An 18,572-nucleotide genomic window follows, 5' to 3' on the forward strand; every position below is an offset into this window, starting at 1 on the left:
ACCCAACAAGGCGGCAGTATCGGAGTCTGCGGAAGCCCGTCAAAAAATCTGGAATTGAAAAAAAAAATAATGCTAATTGAGAGAGAAGCTTAAATTTCAAATCCCCAACGTAATTTCTGCTGCATTTTCATTAAATACGCTCGTAAAAGGCAAATGTCAAGTGACATCTAAATTTCCGCCCCTACGGGGAAGTACAATTCGACAACGAAAAAACTGAACATACGTTAAACTATTTATATACCATAATAATAATTGTATACACATATTAAGCTTGTCGTTTACTTTCAGGTTACCACAGTTTACGGTCTATGCCAAGATTATTTACCTCCTGATGGTGAGTAATTCTCAATAATAATTAATATTTTTAAAGACTTTGAGTTTTTTAGTTGAGCTGCTAGGCTAGGGCAATTATTCTCAAAAATTTTCTCTCCATGAGAAATCTGGCTATAATAATTTGTCTATTCGAAAGGGAAGTTCTACTTGGTAAACAAGTACATATATATAAATGTACAGGGAAACATATGTTTCTCTGCTCGTGTGTAATATTATCTAAAGGAAGTGCCTATACGATTCGTTACATTGTATTTGTTTGTGCCATTCTATTCTATTGTTTATTAATATTATCGTATACTATTTGAGGAACGTAATATTTGATACTCATCTACTTAACATTCCGACGTATTTAAAAAGCTGCCAAGCTTTATCAGAAGTTATGTCACTGTAAACAATTTAAACTCTACCCAGCCCCAACCCCATTCGCAGTTAATGGTGATAACCCATCAAAGTTATGCCAAGTATTTTATCGGATTCGATTGGCATTGCCCTAAAAAATATCAATGGAAATGAAAATACAATACGATATAAATTGACACTTGCACTGGGCAATAGCAAATATTTGCCAAATTTATCAATCTCAATAAAATAAGCAATCACAAAAAAGTAGCTGCTCTTGCAAATACCCTGTAAACAGAGTACGCGTAGAAATTCAATGGAACTTCTATATCATTCTTATCACTCTTTGGAATAATTGTTGCCTTTACTATTTATTTTTTTGCTATGCCGCTACAAGAGGAGTTTCGCAGTCATAAAATATAATTCGATTTGTCTTTGGAAGCATTGTACACTATCCAAGTTCGGTTCCTAGAGTTTCCGAGTTCATATACATACATACTCCTTACTTACATACTCTTTACTTAAGCAGGGTATTATAAGGAATATTTGCAAGTACAGTGGAAACTTGAAGTAAATAATTATAATTGACCAACAAGTGTTCGCTAATTAAATTATACAGTTTGTGCGAAAGCTCTTTACGTATTAATTTCACATACGCATTTATTTACCTCTTTTATACACTGAACCCATTGAAAATGGAAAATCAGGGTATAATGGCTATGTGTAAAAGTATGTAACAAGCAGAAGGAATCATCGCAGACCCCATAAAATATATATATTCTTGATCAGGACGACGAGCTGAGTTGATATAGCCCTGTCCGTCAGTCCGTCCGTCCATCCGTCCATCTGTATGAGTGCGTCGATCTCAGAAGATACAAAAGCTAGAGAACTGAAATTTGGCATCATCCGATAACTTTTTTATCGAGAATAATCGAAAAATTGATTTTGTTTTTTTCAGCCTCAGTTGAGCACTTTTAGACCTGGAGAATTCAAATTTACTGTGTATATACATGAAAGTTTTAAAGTTGTACGTCTAGAAATCAAATTGTTCCAAGCGCAGTCGCTGCTTGCTGCGCAGTTAGCAGCGCGCGTTTTTATACATGCGAGCGGATGCATGTGTCTGTATGTACATATACATATGTACATAAAAGAAGTATAGAATGATTAGAATATCAATCAGATTGGAGGGTTCAGGGTATCTCCTAGTCGAGCAGTCTCGACTAAAGTCTTTTTACTTGTTTGTGTTTGATTTCAATTTATTTTACAATCAATTTTAAATGCGGACCGCCCCCCCGGGCCAGAGAGCTTGGCTTGTGCTTGGGCTCGTGTCTGGGGCTGTCTCCGCATTGTTAATGTGCCGAAATAAATAACTGAGATGTCTGAAATTCCTTGGCCATGAATTTACAATATTTGTCATTCCGTCTTTTATTTTCTGCTGGATGAGCCATGCGTGAAGTCTGCCAAACTCATAACTCGAATTTATTTGTTCGAAATGAGCTTTTCGCAAATTATTTTTATTTATTTTCCGGTATGAGCTAGCCAGAGGCTTCGTCTCTCTCAGAGCTCTTCTTACTCTTCCTCTTCAATCCATTTGAATTATTCAACACTTTCAAGTGTTTTGAGCACTCTTAAAAAATTTGCAGCGCCCGGGGCACATTGCTGAGTGTGTGAAAAATGTTTGAACCTCTTCAGTTCAAATTGGTCAATTGTGAAAATGACTTTCACAAGGGTAAGGGGACAGAAGAAGTGACCAAAGACCAGAGATCCAAGTGCTGACCAAAATTAGAAAACAATTGCAAACTCAATTAAGCGGAAAGCAATTTATAGTGCGCAGATGAATATGCAAATATTTTTACTACGTTCTAAAAATCGAACCCGATTTTAGACAGCCTTTAATTATTCTAAGAAGGGTAAACCTAAAACATTTTTATAAAGCTATAATCAAAATGAATACAACTACAAATAAATAGTTAATTCAATATAAATCATTTAAAATTAAATATTAACGGAAAACAATTATCCTGCTAAATCAAGTCATTTATAAATATAAAGTTTAATATACATACACCAGATATAAATACAAAAATATTATTTTTCTACTTCTCTACTTCGTCTACTTCTTTTGTAGACATACAATCATAATAAAATTTTCAGATCGTAATCATAATGTTCAAATGTGCCGGATGCGTTTTTTACAAATTGGGGACGTGGTATCCAAAATCTGTTCATTACAAAATGTTTGTATTCATCATATGTATATACACAGTAAATCGGTAGCTTTTAGGTCTAATAATGTTTAAATAAGTCTGAAAAAAAAAATCAATTTTTCGATTATTCTCGATAAAACGTTATCGAATGAGTTATCGAAAAAATAAGATAAACTCGTACAGCGCATGGTATACACGAGTATGCATGCCAAATTTCAGCTCTCTAGCTTTTGTATCTTCTGAGATCGGCGCATTCATACAGACGGACGGACGGACGGACGGACGGACGGACGGACGGACGGACGGGCAGACGGACAGATGGACAGGGCTATATCGACTCAGCTCGTCGTCCCATTTTCAATGGGTTCAGGGTAAAAAAATTGTATTCTGTATGCCTCAATAATTTTTAAACTTCTTTCCCAAGTGTGATATATTTTTTTCTGAGAACAATAATGGTCTAAGTTGAGAGAATAATATATTATTTAATTTATAATAGGGTATAAACAAGTTTTACCCGATCAACTGCAATTTATGGTGCGTTTGCGATTTACAATTTATATGTAATTTAAGTCTTTTTATGACTTAGTAAATGCACATTTTAGAGAGCGCGCGCACGGCTATAAGATACAAAATCACTTTTTGCTATACGGCACAGATAAATTATTTCATAAATAACGAATTGACTTTATTGAAACCTCTAGCCAAATCGTAAGTCACAGTTATGCAGCCACAATAAATTCAATGTCTGGTCGAGTGTCTTTGTCGAATCGAATTGAATTGATTCCAGACTGAAGCACAGCAAAGAGGCGACGCTTTGTTTTTAATAAAGCTAATGCAAGAGGGTCTGTTATTAATGCCAAGGGGTTAATATTAGGCGTGCTTTGAGTACACAATTGGACAAATAATGGGCAATCAGGGGTTATATTAGCAGCAATTTTAATAGAGCTCAGCAAAGACCTCTGATTGCGCCATAATTTATCAAGAGCTCCAGGATGAGTCAGCACTAAGAATTCTGACAGTCTCTCTCACACTGTAAATTCGATGTCAGATAACACGCAGCACAACATAGAGAATTCGGAGAAGTTTTAAAGCGCCTAATTTTGATAAAAATGCTATCTGCAATGCGCATCTGAATATATCCACATATAAATAATATATGTGATTCATGGCCCTCGGAGGCACGATTCAGGCCTCCATATCTATTTTAGGTCTCCTATCTGAGTAATCATATACAAATGATATGATTCCCAATTTCACAATGCCACGCGCTAATTTTCAAAAAAAGCTCCCAGCTCTATTTCTGATAATAATATAAACGAGAAAAAAAATGCATAAGCAATTTAAAACAGGGAAAACGGATGGAAAATTTTATTAAACAACTCTGCGATTTTATAACATTATTTAAAAAATTGTTTTGAAGATTTGTGCTGCACAATAATAATATTAATTAATAATATTAATATATGATAACATTAATATTTAATGCATTGTTTAAAAAATGTAAAAAATGATTTAATTTTTGTCTGCTCTTTTCATAGAACTTACAATTTATTTTTATATATTGAAGGAACATGATATAAATATGTTATGGGCTCATTTGAGGTTCTGTAAAGTAAATCCGTCAGTTCTGCATGTATTATCACGTTCCACTAGAATCCTTCTTCGATTTCTAAAAATCTATATGAACAGAGCATCAGTTCTCTGAGTTGCACATCTTCTGATAACTGTTTTTTCGCTAATATGAAGTGAAGTGAGACCTATCAGAAGTCCTAAGATAGTTGTCCACAAAGTCTGCCTATTTTTATTATTTATCAATAGCACACCTTATTTGCATTAGCCATAGAAACAGTTCTATTTCTACACATTCACAACAAATACATTTTGCTTTAATGCTGAACAAGCTCCTATGACTGCACAATCCGCCAACTTATCGTACATTCTTCAATGAACTGCGCTTTCTCACAGCGAAACTGAAGTTTTTATAGCCCATGATTGTAATGGTCTGATAAAAAGTGATTTACATAGCCAAATTACAGCTTGTAAAAGCAGCGCCATTTATGCAAATTGGGCATGCCTGAGGACCCACTCGACGCCGAAGGCCAACAGTGCCAGGGTATAACCCAAAATTGCAATCTGTGCACCCCAGATAAGATCGCCCGACTGCATAGCGTTCGGCACCCACACTTTTCCAAGGCAAATCCATTGCACACGTGCGTATACTGCAGCAGTTCCAGGGTATCTCTGGCTGTTCAGATTGCTCGACTCTGCTTCCGGAGTCACTGATTGCAGCTCTTGGCTCTTGGCCATTGTATTTAGGCAAGTGGCGATGAGAAGCAGAAAAATAATTTTCTCCATTTGGCTTGTCATCTACAACTTCTACTGAAGTTCTCCCAGATACTCTCGGAGCTTTTATAGGACTTCATTGGCTCTGTTAAATACCAACGATTAACCTAACACCACAGTAATTAATGAATGTCCAAACAAAAGGAACTCCTTGTAGTTTCAATCTACCTATAGCGAGACCTTAATCAAAACAATGAATTATAGTAAATTATTTATTTAATTTAGAATTAAATTATTCCCTGCATGTTTAAGATTATTCGCAATGGCTTAAAATAATCTATTTTGAACTTCCAAGTTTACAATATCTGTACAGTGCTTCAAAGCTTGAATATCTTCAAATTCCAAACTCCAAAGTATATCTCCTCTTCTCGACAAGGGCATGCAGACTCTGCTTTCAGGTTTCTAGTGTGCTTTTTATTAACTTTTACGGTTTGTTGTTGGGTGGTTGTGCTTGTGGCTTTGGTATACGCGAAAAGGTGTCCCACAGCCAAGCTTATCAAGAAATTATTTCAAAACGCTAATTGAATTGTCAATATGTGAACCATTTTGTGGTATAACCACGTTGCCATTGGCAACAAGCCAATGATACCAGCAGCCACAACAACAACATTAATATTAGCAACAACAATATGAAGAAAGATAGCTGTGGATATTAAGCACATGTTCTTCTATGTATTGCCATTATAAATTCCCATTGCTATATGTTAGTGTGTCGTCGTGTATTTGACTCTTATTGCATTTGCCCAGATAAGAACTTTGAGTTTGACACGCATTTAGAAGAGTTGCCACACAGTTGAGCTCTTGACGCAAAGCTGCCCCAGCAATATCGACTAATATAATTTGAAAATATTCTGATTCAAATACTTAAAACAGATGCTTGCATACCCTATATGGTATACCTTTGGCATGTATGCAATCAACAATTAGATGTCATAACGTTTATTCTTGTGGAATAAATAGACGTGTTTACTTACTATTTAATTCGTCTTGTTATACCCTGAACCCATTGAAAATGGGAAATCAGGGTATACTGGTTTTGTGTAAAAGTATGTAACGGGCAGAAGGAATCATCAGAGACCCCATAAAGTATATATGTTCTTGATCAGGACGACGAGTTGAGTCGATATAGCCCTGTCTAGAGAGCAGAAATTTTGTGTGTATACTCGTGTATACCATACGCAGTACGAGTTTGCTTCATTTTTTCGATAACTCATCCGAAAACTTTTTTATCGAGAATAATCGAAAAATTGATTTTGTTTTTTGAGCTTCATCGGAGTACTATTAGACGTGTAGACTTCAGATTTTCTGTGTATACACATTATATTATATAAAATAAACTTTCGCAAAAGCAATTCCAAATTCTCAGTGTCTTTACTGCTTTAATTATTCATTATTGTTGTTGTTGTTGTTTTCCATTGTAGTTGCTGTTGCTTATGGCGGGCGCGCTTATACGCCCAGTGGAGCGCCAATTTAACAATGTTTTGATTAAAAGCGGAAAGTTTTTGTTATTCAGCGTAAGTGTCGCGTTTTAAAAACGTGCACAAAGATAATACCCAAAAAAGTAATATATATGCACGAGTATAAAACGTGTTTTTTACGATCGCCATGACGGGCATTGATAAATGAGGCATATCGAGCCATTCGTTATACTCAATAATTACAGTGGGCCAGCAGCCTTGGGTGGGACTCCTGCAGATGCTAAAGCGGGCCAAACCTCTGTGTGGGATTCACCGGCGTCAATGCGACTTTTCCACTCTGACTCACGAAATCAAGCAAACAGAAATGAGAACTTTATATAGATACTGTTACAGTTGGACAGGCTTCTCTCACTCTCTCCCTCTCTCTTTCCCTATCGATATGATACACGATATGATCCGAATCGCTCCCTGTTCTGGCTATTCAGGGGAATTTAAAATTGGAATCAACAAACATAAACCAAACCAGAAACAAAAAGAAACACATTTGAAAACTTAAGACCCAGCTGATGTCCAAGTGCTTGATTTATGCGTCGGCACATTTGATTGTAGAATCAGTTTTTCGCATTAAAAGGCTTTTGCTGTTTGAAAAACTTTTCCGGCTATCACAGGACAGTTTCCGTTTCAATATGGGCAACTGGCCACTACTAAAAAGGGCGAAAGACGAAAAGGCGGCGTCTTTCTCTCTTCTGTGAGCCATTTAAAATATGCCGCTGTTGACTCTGCTAATGTCTGCGCAAATATTGCACTTTTCTTCTTCTTGTTCGGTTGATTGGGCCCCAGAAGTGAGCAAAGGGACGGTCTCGAGGCGGCCGGAGGAACCTTTCATATCTGAGGTTGATGGCTTGTCAGTAGTCGCCGCTGATAGTGCAGCTAGACAAACTTTAACTTTTTTTGTGGCTTATTATGTGGGATATCTGAGTTCTCTATTGGCCTTGCCCACCCGATTGGTGTCCACATATGTAAGCGGCTATTTTTTCATCACACATATAGGGTAGCTTTTATTATACCCTGAACCCATTGAAAATGGGAAATCAGGGTATAATGGTTTTGTGAATGTAAAAGTATGTAACGGGCAGAAGGAATCATCGCAGACCCCATAAAGTGTATATATTCTTGATCAGGACGACGAGCTGAGTCGATATTGCCCTGTCCGTCTGTCCATCCGTCCGTCCGTCCGTCCGTCTGTATGAGTGCGTCGATCTCAGAAGATACAAAAGCTAGAGAGCTGAAATTTGGCATGCATACTCATGTATACCATACGCAGTACGAGTTTCCTTTATTTTTTCTATAAATCATCCGATAACTTTTTTATCGAGAATAATCGAAAATTTGATTTTGTTTTTTCAGTCTCATTTGAACATTTTTAGACCTGTAGACTTCAGATTGCTGTGTACATACATATGATGAGTGCAAACATTTTGTAATTTACAGATTTTGGATACCACGCCCCCTTCACCACAAATTTGTAATTTGTATTTCAAGTACTAGAAACTTGCACTTTGGAATGTATACATTTTCAACATATGATTACGACCTGAAAGTTTTATAAATATTGTATTTCTACAAAAGAAATTATTATCTTATTAGTTTTTATATATTTATACCCTGAACCCTGACCTGAGTCGATTTAACCCTGTCAGCCTGTCTGTCCATCCGTATGTATAAAAGCGTCGATCTCAGAAGATACAAGAGCTACAGACTTGAAATATTCCTAAATCCGTGTTTTTCTAGTTTTTCTCTAAAAATCGATAACTATTCCCGATATTTAATTATAGATTAAAAGCCTTATCGATAGCTAGTTATATAATTACATATCCCACACCTAGAGCTTCCAAATGTTAAAAGTAGATTTTTATGTATGTTATATAATTTCATTTTTCTTATAATTTACTCCCACCTCTATGTCCACCGTCTCACCCACACTTTTGTAAAAGGCGAATTTCAAATAGTAGAGACTTGTGCTTTGCCGTATATACGCAATGTTAATGTTAATGTTATAATAACGACCTGAAAGTTACATGATCATAGTTCAGCAAGGAGAAAAGTTATTAAGCAATTAATTTTCCATAGTAAGCCCACACTGCAGCCAATGCGTGTTTATAGTTGCATCCCTATGTTTTTCTGTACGTGAGTGTGTATGTTTCTTGTGTAAGCAGAAAGACCCGAAGAATTATTGTGAAATATCAATTCTTCGAAGGGTTCAAGGGATTTCGTATTGGAGAAGTCCCTAGACTAGAGTTTTCTTACTTGTTATAACTGTTTTACGCAGAGCTGTCAAACATCTGAATCCTTTAAACCAAACTCTTTCAGATTGGTTGCAAAACTCGCACACCTTCTGTTGTCTACTTAGTTGTTATATATCTGATATACCGAATTGATATGTTCTAAAATGATGTCTGCCAAAAAACTGTTATATACCAATGTGTTATAAACTCTTTTATACCAAACTATGTTCTATGCATTAGAAATCTATTTTTGCTGAGTATATATATTTATATATACATATGTTCGCATACATTATACATTATGTTCGCATTGAATATATCCAACCGTTACGGGTTGATAAATATCAAAAGTATATTTTAAATCTTAGTTGCTTATCGGAAAACAGCTATCGTTTCCAGTTATATCTATCAGCCTGAAATAAAACCAGCCAACCCATCCCAGTTGCTATCATATCGGGAAGCTTATAATTTGCCAATCATCCAAGTTGTATAAATAATAGAAATTCTTGACTTCGTTTTGTGGCCCCATGTTGACATGAGCTATTTGCGTGCTGTCTTATCGAGTTGATGTCTATTAATATACAGTTAAAAACAAATGCACTCTCAGTTTATTGATATAGATAAATTCAATAAAATGATATTATAGTATTTGGTCAAGAGTTTTCGAAATAAAAAGAGTACTCAGTTTGGGTTCGATTGGTGTATTTCTCATGCATTCCTGGAATGTTGTCTGCTGTGGATCATTAAGATAACGGCTAAGTTAAGGGTTCTCGTCTGGCCCTGTAAACGGCAATGCTTAGGTAGCGGTAAATACTAGGGTGTGTGTAGAAGTTAACGGTTTTAGGCCCCAAGGTGTTAATTAAAACGAATTGCGCATGTGTTTCCGACAAGGCATTCAAAAACCCCAACAATTACAATATATATGTTCCTTCGTACATGGTTTATTATTATTTATGAATATATTTCTGATACCCTATAAAAGTTGCCTAAAACTAGAATGAATAAAGACTTAACATTTCGCATCTCCTTTATCCGATTATTAATATCAACATTTGTCCGCTCCACGCAACTTTCACACATTTCCATCGGGATCCTAGAATCGATCAAATGTAAATATGATCTCTAAAGGGATTTCATTTAAAGATTATTATCCATCGACTATTATATAAAGAAATCTCTTACCTTTTTTTGCGATCCTCCAAGAACCATGTTTAATATGTATAGGGTATCTTCAGTCGAGCACACTCTGTCAGATAAGACCTAATTGTAAAAAATAACAAATTGGCCTGGCAAATGATTTTTTTTTCCTAACGCTCTGGTTTATGTAAATATTTATGAACGGCGTAAATTGATGGGGGCTGGGCAGTGGAGCCCAAATAATGGGTCTGACATGTTTATAGTATATGCTTATATTTGGCATTTCAGGCTAAACTCTGTTCGACGATCATTGTATACGGTATTGATACTCTTCCATTTAATGCCAAATGCAAAGCGCAAGTGGTAATTATAATTCATAAAATAATAAATTTTGAGTATACATTAGATTTATCAAATTGTCAGTGCGGATGGCGCTGTCACTTTATTATTTTGTTCATTCAACTGGGAGTGATTCCAGTCTATGGCAGGTGGGAGGGGAGGCCCTGTTCTCCGTTCATAAAGTGTATGAATTATTGTATACCGTTGACAACTATTTAAGTAACCCATGTATATCCGCCTTTCCTTCCCACTATATGAATATTATTTAAGAATAGACTGAGTATATCTGATAAATATCAAATATCGATCAATTTATCGATCAATATATAATATGTATATATCCATAAAGATATTTTAAGCTATTTATCAGAATTAAAACAGTTTTAATATGCATTCAAATGAATATATTTAAATATTTATATATAAAATATATATTTAAATTACCGCTGTAAATTATTTTTTGTCTAGCTTATCGCGCGTTCTAAACAATTGCCAAAAAGCTGGTCAAATGCTTTTTACCAGGTGGTCGCAGATCTTCATTAGCCTCCGGCACCGCGCTACGGTCCCGCAGTGCTTTGGCCAGCGCTTGGAACTGCGTTGTGTTTTGTCTTGTAATCTTATCAAAGTAAAAATATAAAAAAAGGCAGCGCTCTTATTGATTAATAAAAAATATAATAAAATAACAAAAAATATGATACTGATACTAAATTATGTATCTACGCTGGGTTGACAATTCCATGCGCCGGCAGTCCGACTGTCCGGTTGTGGGATTGTCTGCCTGTCCGTCTGTCTGTCTGTCGGGCTGTCGGACTGAAGTTTTATTTAAATACCTGGCGCTAGTTGGAAGGCAAATAGAAAAACATTGGCATTGTTATTGTTATGGCTATAGTATTGGTGTGTGGCCAAGATTGCGGCGCACTCCTTTTCCCGCTATCTGTATCTGACACGCATTTCTTCAAACGCCGCCGTGTCGTCGCTGACGTTGATAAAGTGGGTGGCATTGAATGACATCGACAGCTCCAATAGTTACCTCCCGATGTTTCCTCCTACACGGCACGAGATTCAGTGAAAATTCATATCGAACATATATTGTATATTAATATATTATTATTCTAAGACTGAACGCTTTGGCTGCTTCATTTGCACACTTAGATAAGAGCTTTATTTATTTGGTATGCCATTAAATGATAAAAGCACTCTTGGAGGGAGAGAAATAATCGCCTGTAACTATTGAAACTGGCCATGTTCTCCATCTACTTTTACGCTGCAAGTATTATACAGTTATACTCTCATATTTGAGGAACACTTTCACATAGTAGAAATAAATGTCTATAATACATATATATAAAACACATATATAAAGCAAATATTATTTATTTCATTTTTTATACCCTGAACCCATTGAAAATGGGAAATCAGGGTATAATGGTTTTGTTAAAAGTATGTAACAGGCAGAAGGAGGCGTGGCAGACCCCACAAAGTATATATATTCTTGATCAGGACGACAAGCTGAGTCGATTTGGCCCTGTCCGTCTGTCTGTCCGTCCGTCCGTCCGTCCGTCCGTCCCTCCGTCCGTCCGTCCGTCCGTCCGTCCGTATGTATGAACGCGTCGATTTCAGAAGATATAAGAGCTAGAGACTTCAACTTTTTTTTAAAATGTCCGTATATATCACGCGCAGATCGATTTTATCACTAAAAAACGATAACTCATTCCGATATTTTTTTATCGATAAAAAACCTTATCGAAGATCACTTAAATAATTATATCTGCCACATCTTTCAAGCTAGAGTCTCCAAATTTAAAATGTATATTAAGATTAATTTTATACAATTTCGGTTTTTGTTAAAATTTACCCCCCACACCTAAATCCACCCCCTCACCCTCATCTTTGTAAAAGTCGTATATCAAATACTAGAGACTTGAGCTTCGGTATACAAATACATTTTAACATTATGATTACGTTCTGAAAGTTTCATTACGATCGTACGTCTAGAAATTAAATTATTCAACAAATAAGCTCTCATAATATTGCCAACACTGCAGCGCAACCCAAGCGCAATCGCCTGTATATGTGAGTGTGTGTATGCATGTGTTTGTTTGTATGCGTGTGTGTGTGCGTGTATTTGTATGTATGCGTGTGTGTGTGTGTGTGCGTGTGTGTTTGCTAATTATTTTTGAAATATCAGTTGCTTGTAGGGTTCAGGGGATCTCGTAGTCGAGCAGTCTCGACTAGAGCTTTCTTACTTGTTTTTTTTTTAAATTACATTTTAATGTGAATATGTATTATAAAAATATTTGATATTTTAAAATGTATGGAGACTGTACATATGTATATTGTTTAAACTTAGTTTAATAATCTGTTATTAGAGATAATATTATGATATTCATATTGTCGAATTCGCTTAAACACGAATTGTAAATAGTTCTTGAAGTTGACTTTATTCTTGACTTTAAAGCTGCATGCGACACACCCACAGAGACGCCGCTCAGATCGGATCCACAAAACGCAACCGAGTTATGTCAGCTGCAGTTGACCCACTTAAGACGAGACACAGGAAGAAGCTTTTGATTGTTGGCCGTTGACTGTTGGCTATTGGCTGTGGTGCACTCTCCCTTTTGTTTCGCGGCTGGGCATTTATCAAAACTCAAACTTCCGTTCAGTGCATGCGGGAAGTAGACACGGAGGAGGCCGCCAGAGCCGCTACAGACGCCCCCGCCCGTCCAATCGCACCGCTGCGTCTGGCAAGCGGCATATTTTTTGTTGACAAGTCAGAACCGGCTGTTTATGATGATTGTTTCTGGTGCAGTCGAGTCATGAAGATATATGCATCCATAAAGTACAGCCGAACGGGAGAGCGGGGGAGGCGTCCCGTTATAAAAATCACCTTGCCCATGGGTGATCACTTGAGCTGGCAGCAATGCGAGTGCATAATTACATATTGTTTATTTCCCGTGACATGCAACACGAATGCCGGCGGCAATGTCTAACTAGTCTACAACAAACAGAGAATATGTCTTACCTGTATAGAAGGGCCCACTCACAGTCACACCCACACATACATACACATCTAGACACATTGCAAAACGCATTTTATGTTATCTTCTTGTGTGGCTCGTGGCCCGTTGAATCGACCCAATGTGTGGTAACATCCGCTTAAATACCATAAAGACCCACAAATTCTATTGCGAAGTATATTTTGTATACCCTGAAGGGGGGTATTAACACAATCAGGGCAAGCCTAGAATGCGAAGTTCATATTCATCATTTATGTCGCTGCAGTCTTAATCAGCCAACTATGCATCGATTCATCTTCTAACTGAAGATAATTGATATAACGAATAAATATGTATATAATATATGGATGTTACAGTCCTTATAGAAGCAGCTGGAACACTAACTTTTTTACGAAGTGTGGTTTTATCACAATATATTTAATACTCCATTTTTACTTCCGTGTACCACAATATTATTTTTATCACATAGCTGTCCAGACTATGAAATGCCTAGAAGAGTACTCGAAATTCGACTTCCATAAACACCCTACTGTTCTAGTTATGTGATTGTGTAGAAATAATAGACCGCTGATATGATATATGAAATTCAAGGGTATATACCTCATATATAGATATGCCATACGGAGATCAGCTGACTATATAGCTGGATTTTTAGTCTATTTGCACGATCAACAAGTTTCGGATAACAATTTACATACTGTGAATCCCACATAAATGCGTGTCTGTCAATATGTACATATATATATTACTATACATTGGTTTACTTGATGTTTACTATATTGTTTATCAATTATCATCAAGATAACCGTGACTTAAATTATCGGACAAAGCGTCCCCGTCAGGCCGAAAATATGTGAAGAATTTGCATGTGAAGCACCTTTTGTAATACCCTTGAAATAAGCATATCAATTAACTTATACTGAATATAAATATAATCATTAAAAACGTTGCTTAAAACTAGTTTCCTAAAGTTTAGTTATCGAAGATTTTAGAAATTTTTTAAAGGCTTAAATATGGTGTCCATATGTTCAGAACTTGACTCAGTTGAGTCTTAATTAAGTTCTTCCAAACCCTCAAATGATCAAAATTTTTAGTGTATTTGTCTTTCGTCCATCGGAACATGCTACTACTGCTACTGATTGGAGGCAGAAGCGAATCGCACGAGAATCAATTAACGCGCTTGTCAAATAATTTATTTTATCGTGGATTACTAAACCTAGCAATATTTATGTTTGGCGATAAAAAGCGCGCGAGTTCAGAGTAGAACAAAATTTAATAAACAATAAAAAGAAAATAAAAATGAAAGTCCACAAAATGCTTTAAGCTCTGCCACACGTTAGCGCCAGCCCCAGCACCAAAGGCAGCGGCAGCGTTTCCAATAATCTCGCTTAGTTACGTGTAATTGAAACTGTTAATTTCCTGTCAGCGGCTTGTCAAAACGCATGCCTGCCAGGTCTGATGGGCGCTTAGCGGATACAGCTAAAAATGTCCATAGATACCGCCAGGCACCAGAGGATCCAAACTTTGACCATATCTATTTTAGCATACTGAGCGCATCGATTCTATTTCGGGCTGGTCTTAAAAACCTATTCATTAGACTTAGGTTTTTTTTGCAAATAGCCTGAAGCCAAAACGCCCGCTTAACTATGCCCGATCGGCTCCTACTTCATTTTCGACTGTCCAAACTTTATCAGTAGCGTATTGCGGCTTCGGTCAGTGGGTAGCCAAGCTTGGACATGTTGTTTCTGGATCTGCATAGGGCTTACGACGTATCCAAATTCTTGACGAAGATAAATGAGACAAGGAACCAGCAAGTGTGTTGCCCACGTTTCAATGTTTGTACATCTATCATTTCCTGTGATCCAAAGTGAATCACTTACCCGCTCCGAAAGCTAAACAAGTGGACTACTTTATTTCAAACTAAAGCTGACGAAGATTCATGAGTGGAACCTATTCAAAACAAGGGATTTGCCAAATAAATGATGTGCTACGCTCAGGAAATTGATCTATATTTCGTGTTGGCAAAAGCAACAGTCTAGAAGATTAAAAGTTGAACGACTAATATGTTGTTGAACTAGTTCATGTGTAAATCGGGTAAGAGCATATCTAATGATTTATGGGTTGTCAACTGAAGATATCATTTAGATTAAATACTCGAACAGATACTTGTTCAATTGAATTTTACAGTTACAAATACCAATTTTGAATATCAGTATTTCATTAACTTTTATCTAGTAGAACTAAGATGTTAAACCGCCTGGGGTCTTTAAGACAGCGGCAACCATATAATTCTAAAGCTATGAGTAGAAAAGCGAACACGAACTAGCGGAATCAACTGTACTAAATCTAATTTATTTTTGTTAATTAGTAATTATCACAAAATGATAAACTTAAGCGCAAAAAAGTTACTAAAAATCCATAGTAATCTATATGAGATGGTGAAATGAACTATGAACCAGTTCAGTGCGGCCCTTACTGTACCATGTGTGCTGGAGAATTGTGTTAATATCTGAATCACAACTGCGCGCCCAGACGCCGCTGCTGACACTTACACGACATGCTAACTCAATTAAAATTCCATTGCCGATAAATGAAGCGGCTGCTTGTAGAGCACAGGTACCACACCAAAAAAAAAAAAAAAAAAAAAAAAAAGAAAAGAATCAACAGAAATTCTTGCGGCTTGTAAAAGCACTCAAAAACACTAACCGCCACTCACGCGCTCAATTTGCAGTGCCAAAATTGTTATCAAATAGAATACTATAGAACCGACATAACAACATACCATAGTGCCAACGACCTTGTCCAGGGCTCACTCAAAAAATTGCACCGTCAACGACAGCGAGGCTGACCAAGAATTCTTATGCAAGACACCAAGCAGATTCGGACTTTGGATCCATTCCACTGTCTTGACGAGGCATAATTGGGACCATAATCGATCAAAGAATATACTTTGATGTCCTCAACTGTCACAGGGCGGATTCGAGCCGCCCGCTGGCACTTAAGAAAAGCACTTCTGAGGTTGGTCGCAAGCCCTCGAGACGATTGCCTCGAGCTGATAAACGAAAAGTCTTTACTGACACACAAAACGAATTATTAATTTCTCTTGAAAGGTGATTTGTCGCCTTTTCACGCAATACAGTTGGCCAAATCATATTGATAACCCATAAAGCATGCCATATTTTGAACTTTGCGCCATAAAATGAATTGATTGATTCTTCCGAATCCGAAAAGCCGTAAACTCAGAAATAGTCGGGGTAGAGTGAAGCAAATTATTACCTTCCTGCTGTTGTAAACAAGCTCTCCTATTAGATTTAATGAACAATTATAACAATGGTTGATCGGCTGAGCTGACTAATAATTGTATAAGTATATTTATCTGTCCGTTACATATATTAAAATGTATAGGCTCAGTGTATCAGGCAAGAGAAGAAAGGATACTTCAGGCATGGTAATAAAGTTTTTCCTTCGAAATATCTGTCAATTGGGATTTCGAAAACTACCTGAAATTTGCATAGGCATTTATTATACATAGAATAGGAAATCCAAAGGAAGAATTCCGAAGTCTAGATAGGTTTTTAGTGCTGCTATCAAAATTCGATCCGTAGGCAACGAAAGCTCAGTTCAGTTTTCGTTATACTAATACAGCGCTCAGTTCGCTCAGTTCAATTCGAGGGATATCGTTACGGAAATAGAGAAGTTGGTGCAATCAATATGCGGCTGATGAAATGTTGCTGCTGCGTATCGTTGCAATTCGGGACAATGCTATTCGGCTGCATTTTTGGGCTTATGGACTTTTATCTAGGATCTCTTGGCGTCTATTATGTTACCCGTGATAAGATGCCACAAGTATTTGTTAAATTTTTTGATAAGATGGACGCACGGTACTGTGTGTTCTGGTTCTCAGTAATCTTCTACCTAATGGCCTTCAGCGATCTATTGCTGATTACTGGAGCAATGACAGTGAGTTGGACAAATCGCAGCAATCTTCTTACTAAAGACATTTACCACAGAAAAACACTTCTTGCTTGGGACCCTGGCTTATAGTAAATTTTATTGTTCTAATTTGTACTATAGCTACGGCTCTGCTGAGTGCCATTGCGGTTTTAAGAATTGGTAAGCACTGCGACCGATAACAAGCGATAGCATCGATTCACTTTGCGGTTATCGATAATTTATAGAATTTATAGATATATGAACATTTGGTATGGATTCAATTAGAAATATTAGTTATTTTCCAGCAACTATTCTTTGTCGATTGTACAATCGAAAGTCATTTTTGTAATCAATCGATATTGATTCTTGTTCTCACTTTCCATTTGACTCTCGATAAACGTACCTAAATTGATGCATTATCGTTTCGTAGGTATACTCATGTATGCCATGTTAGTGGTGAACTCCTTCTATGACGAGCTGACAAATTGATTGCATCAAATGCTGTGATTCTGAGCAAACAAATTCAAGGTATACATGTATTGGAAGTGACGTCATGTGATCGTCAACCTAGGAGCCTGGGACATAGGGAGCAAACGAGAGGGACAGAGAGGAAGGCGAAGGCGAGATTGTGTAGGGAACTCGATTTTAGACCGATGACAAAACGCTGCAGAGCTTCTTTAAACAGGATTAAGGGATAATGAAACTGCACATTTTTAAAATGCCGTCAATAACTGCGATTAAGACTCATTAAAAATCCATTAAACTCGATAATAAAGAACGGCGCAAGAGGCAAGAATTAAAAAACAAAAATACCAAAAACAAAAACAACATAAATACAATTTCGTTAATAAGCTTTGCACCAAAGTGCTTTGTCTGAGAAATGGAGCACTTGGCGAGAGTTTTTGGGTATATCCGAAAGGGGCAGCTACATATATAATACATACATATATATGGATGTATGTATGTAATGCTCAGTCAATAGTCGGCCGCCGGCCACTTAAAAGTCACCTCATTTTGGAGCCTTGGTGAGTGCATTTCGATGTTGCATATGCAAATAATGGAAACAAATCCGCAGCGCCTTTACCAGATGAGGTATGCGACATATTCCACAGCTCAACTTTGAACTGAATTGTTGCACAATGGCCAAAAACACTCGAAGTAAATATCTCTCGAGTGTTTGCGCCCCAACGTCAATATATATTATAATACTTAAGTGCAGAT

The 18,572-nt window shown here is 36.8% G+C and overlaps 2 protein-coding genes across 2 annotated transcripts in view; both read left to right on the plus strand.

The window, feature by feature from the left end:
* The window catches only part of ths (thisbe), a 92,442-nt gene that overhangs the window by 20,642 nt on the left and 53,228 nt on the right, over positions 1-18,572 (plus strand). The window contains exon 2 of the mRNA XM_089261447.1: positions 289-334. Within this exon, the coding sequence (XP_089117573.1) occupies positions 289-334 (46 nt within the window). The remainder of the gene's footprint in view (positions 1-288; positions 335-18,572) is intronic.
* Positions 16,846-18,147, plus strand: LOC108655089 (uncharacterized). Its single transcript, XM_018106789.3, has 3 exons — positions 16,846-17,378; positions 17,429-17,531; positions 17,782-18,147. Exons 1-3 carry the CDS (start codon positions 17,130-17,132, stop codon positions 17,838-17,840), a joined length of 411 nt encoding a protein of 136 aa, XP_017962278.1. The 5' UTR covers positions 16,846-17,129; the 3' UTR covers positions 17,841-18,147.

The sequence above is a fragment of the Drosophila navojoa genome, chromosome 5 (genome assembly GCF_054131105.1).
Source record: "Drosophila navojoa isolate 15081-1374.11 chromosome 5, UAZ_NAV_1.0, whole genome shotgun sequence".
In the NCBI taxonomy this organism is placed as follows: domain Eukaryota; kingdom Metazoa; phylum Arthropoda; class Insecta; order Diptera; family Drosophilidae; genus Drosophila; species Drosophila navojoa.

Excerpts from the sequence above, each read along its gene's own strand:
- LOC108655089 (XM_018106789.3), top strand. The coding sequence starts at position 17,130 with ATGCGGCTGATGAAATGTTGCTGCTGCGTATCGTTGCAATTCGGGACA. Across the intron at positions 17,379-17,428 it reads TGATTACTGGAGCAATGACA|AAAAACACTTCTTGCTTGGG; the intron begins GTGAGTTGGACA and ends CATTTACCACAG. Across the intron at positions 17,532-17,781 it reads CATTGCGGTTTTAAGAATTG|GTATACTCATGTATGCCATG; the intron begins GTAAGCACTGCG and ends ATCGTTTCGTAG.